The sequence below is a fragment of the Penaeus monodon genome, chromosome 21 (genome assembly GCF_015228065.2).
Source record: "Penaeus monodon isolate SGIC_2016 chromosome 21, NSTDA_Pmon_1, whole genome shotgun sequence".
NCBI lineage: Eukaryota > Metazoa > Arthropoda > Malacostraca > Decapoda > Penaeidae > Penaeus > Penaeus monodon.
Genome location: NC_051406.1, coordinates 36,793,685 through 36,795,889, shown reverse-complemented (window position 1 = coordinate 36,795,889; position 2,205 = coordinate 36,793,685). Strand labels below are relative to the sequence as shown.

Sequence of the window (2,205 nt, the reverse complement as noted above, 5' to 3'; positions counted from 1 at the left end):
GCTTTTCATCGTGCAACCATTCTACATTACAGATTATACACTTATCTGTTTACCTTTTCTGATTCGGCTGAAATAGGATAGCCATATATAAAGTGAAATAAAAAGGCTTGAGTACTTTCCATCGTATCCTTGAGTTCATGACTTAAAAAAGTGACTGGTTTAATGGTAAAAGCACTAAATGGAATATTATTTTTGTACTTGTATAAATGCGATCTTACCAACAGACTCATTATCAAACTATATTGACATGAAACGAAGTGGAAATATCGTTGTTTATTATTAAACTACTGTCTTCTCTTAATAATTCTAAAGGCTGTCTCTAACTGCAACGGTCGGTGAAGTGATCCAATATTATATAAATGATGGTGATAGAAAGTTTAATGAAGAATACACGGACGACTCAATATTATTGATATGAGCCAACAAGGAATCGTTATATGACACTAGATTTTGACATGGTGAATAAGTGAAAAGTGGAGATATTTTCCCTAGATTTGTGCAATAGCGCATTATGATTTTTTAAATGCTAGTCTACTAAGTCAGTTATAGTTCCTCAGTTATAAGTCTATATTTCATCATAACACTTATGCGTAGAAATTTATTTGGTGCATTATTCACACCACACGTGATCAGCATACCTATGAAGGTCTCCTTTGCATTTATTACAGTCAGCGTTGGTGGCTTCGGCGCTGCTTGTGTCGGTGGCAGAGACCAATCTTTGCGACCAGTATTTCACCAACCCCAACATGACCTGCATCATGGACTACGAATGCACAAGCGGTGGAAGCTCCATCTCTATCTATGAGGACTGTTCTCCAGGAAGCGAACTTTTAACTGCTATAGGTATGAAGTTTGGATGTTTTTCCCTTTACTTAATGTCTTGCATTTTTCTCTCATAGTATAGCAACTGGCAATGAAATATGAGCGAAAAAGCCTGTGTCACGCATGCACACAGACACACACACGCGCACCAAGTCTATGGATGTGTGCTCACGTGCTTTTAATTCTTTCTTAAACCAAAATAAACCAAATAATTGAAATTCTTCCTTACATTTCCCCAGATGATACAAACGCAGCACATACCTGTGACCACTTGACTGTGAATGGAAAAGAAGTTCTACTAAAAATAGAGCTGGATGCCGAGAAGGACAATACCTACACACTCAACTGCAAGCTTTTTAGTGAATCCTATTTAACGCAATTCCCTGTAGAGAACGTGAATGAATTCAAGCCTGAAGTTCAAGACCAAAACCCGATTTTTGACATCAGGGTTCCCGAGGTAACGCATGAGTGTTTCGTTAGTTTTGGAATGAAAGTCTGTGATTAATTCCTTTTACAATTATTGTACTTTTTTGACTCCAGAGCACTCCGATTCCACACTCTGTCAATCGCAGAGTTCATAAAGAAGATTTATTTTGATATGGAAGAAACCATTTAGTTTATATTCATTTGAAATAAATAATGCAGCTTACGTTAACGAAAAAAAACATACATGTAACTTAAATGATCAAAGAAGAAATCTTGCAGCTTACTTTAATGTAAATTAAACCATACAGCTTAAAATGCATAAAAATGATGATTCAGTTAACTTCAATTGAAACGGACCATCACGTTTACATGAATGAGAAGGCAGTCATCCAGTATACATTAACATATTTGCAGGAACAAGGTGCACAAGTCATCGTCAGCTTCAGTTATCAGGACGAAGACTACAAGGAAACTGAGGCGCTGACTTGTGAGCTGGTAAGTCCTTGGCAAAACACAAGCGGAGGAGATGGAGAGTAAAGTAGAGAGATAATTAATTCATAAAATATTTTATGAAAGCCATGAAGGGAAAGAGAAAACACACACAAAGATGCATATGATAAGGTAGGCATATGGAGGAATACAAAGGAAAGGTGAGCGAAAGAAGGAGTCGGATGAAAAAAAAAAAAAACGCTTTTAAAAAGGACCTTTTCCTTTTTTGCAGAAAAGCGGTGACATCGACAATTTATTTGAAGTTGAATCAGTATACAAGAATGATATGATGGTGTTTTCCCTCAAAACCAAAAGTTCGCTTGATTTCGAGAAGATGATGTATTACAGACTCGAGTATGATATTAAGGTGAGTATCTTTTCATCAATTCATCATGTTTGAGTAAAGTTTAGTCATACGCTGACTTGTTTTATACGTTTATGTCTTATAAGTCAGCCTAACACTAGTTC

General features: G+C 36.3%; 1 protein-coding gene across 1 annotated transcript in view; it reads left to right on the top strand.

Annotated features, from left to right (window-relative positions):
* LOC119586445 overlaps positions 1–2,104 on the top strand; it is a gene marked incomplete at its 3' end in the record, with an annotated part of 12,247 nt that extends 10,143 nt beyond the window's left edge. Inside the window, 4 exon segments of the mRNA XM_037935174.1 lie at positions 669–843; positions 1,062–1,279; positions 1,663–1,743; positions 1,970–2,104. Of these exon segments, the coding sequence (XP_037791102.1) occupies positions 669–843; positions 1,062–1,279; positions 1,663–1,743; positions 1,970–2,104 (609 nt within the window).
* Between the last annotated feature and the right edge of the window lie 101 nt (positions 2,105–2,205).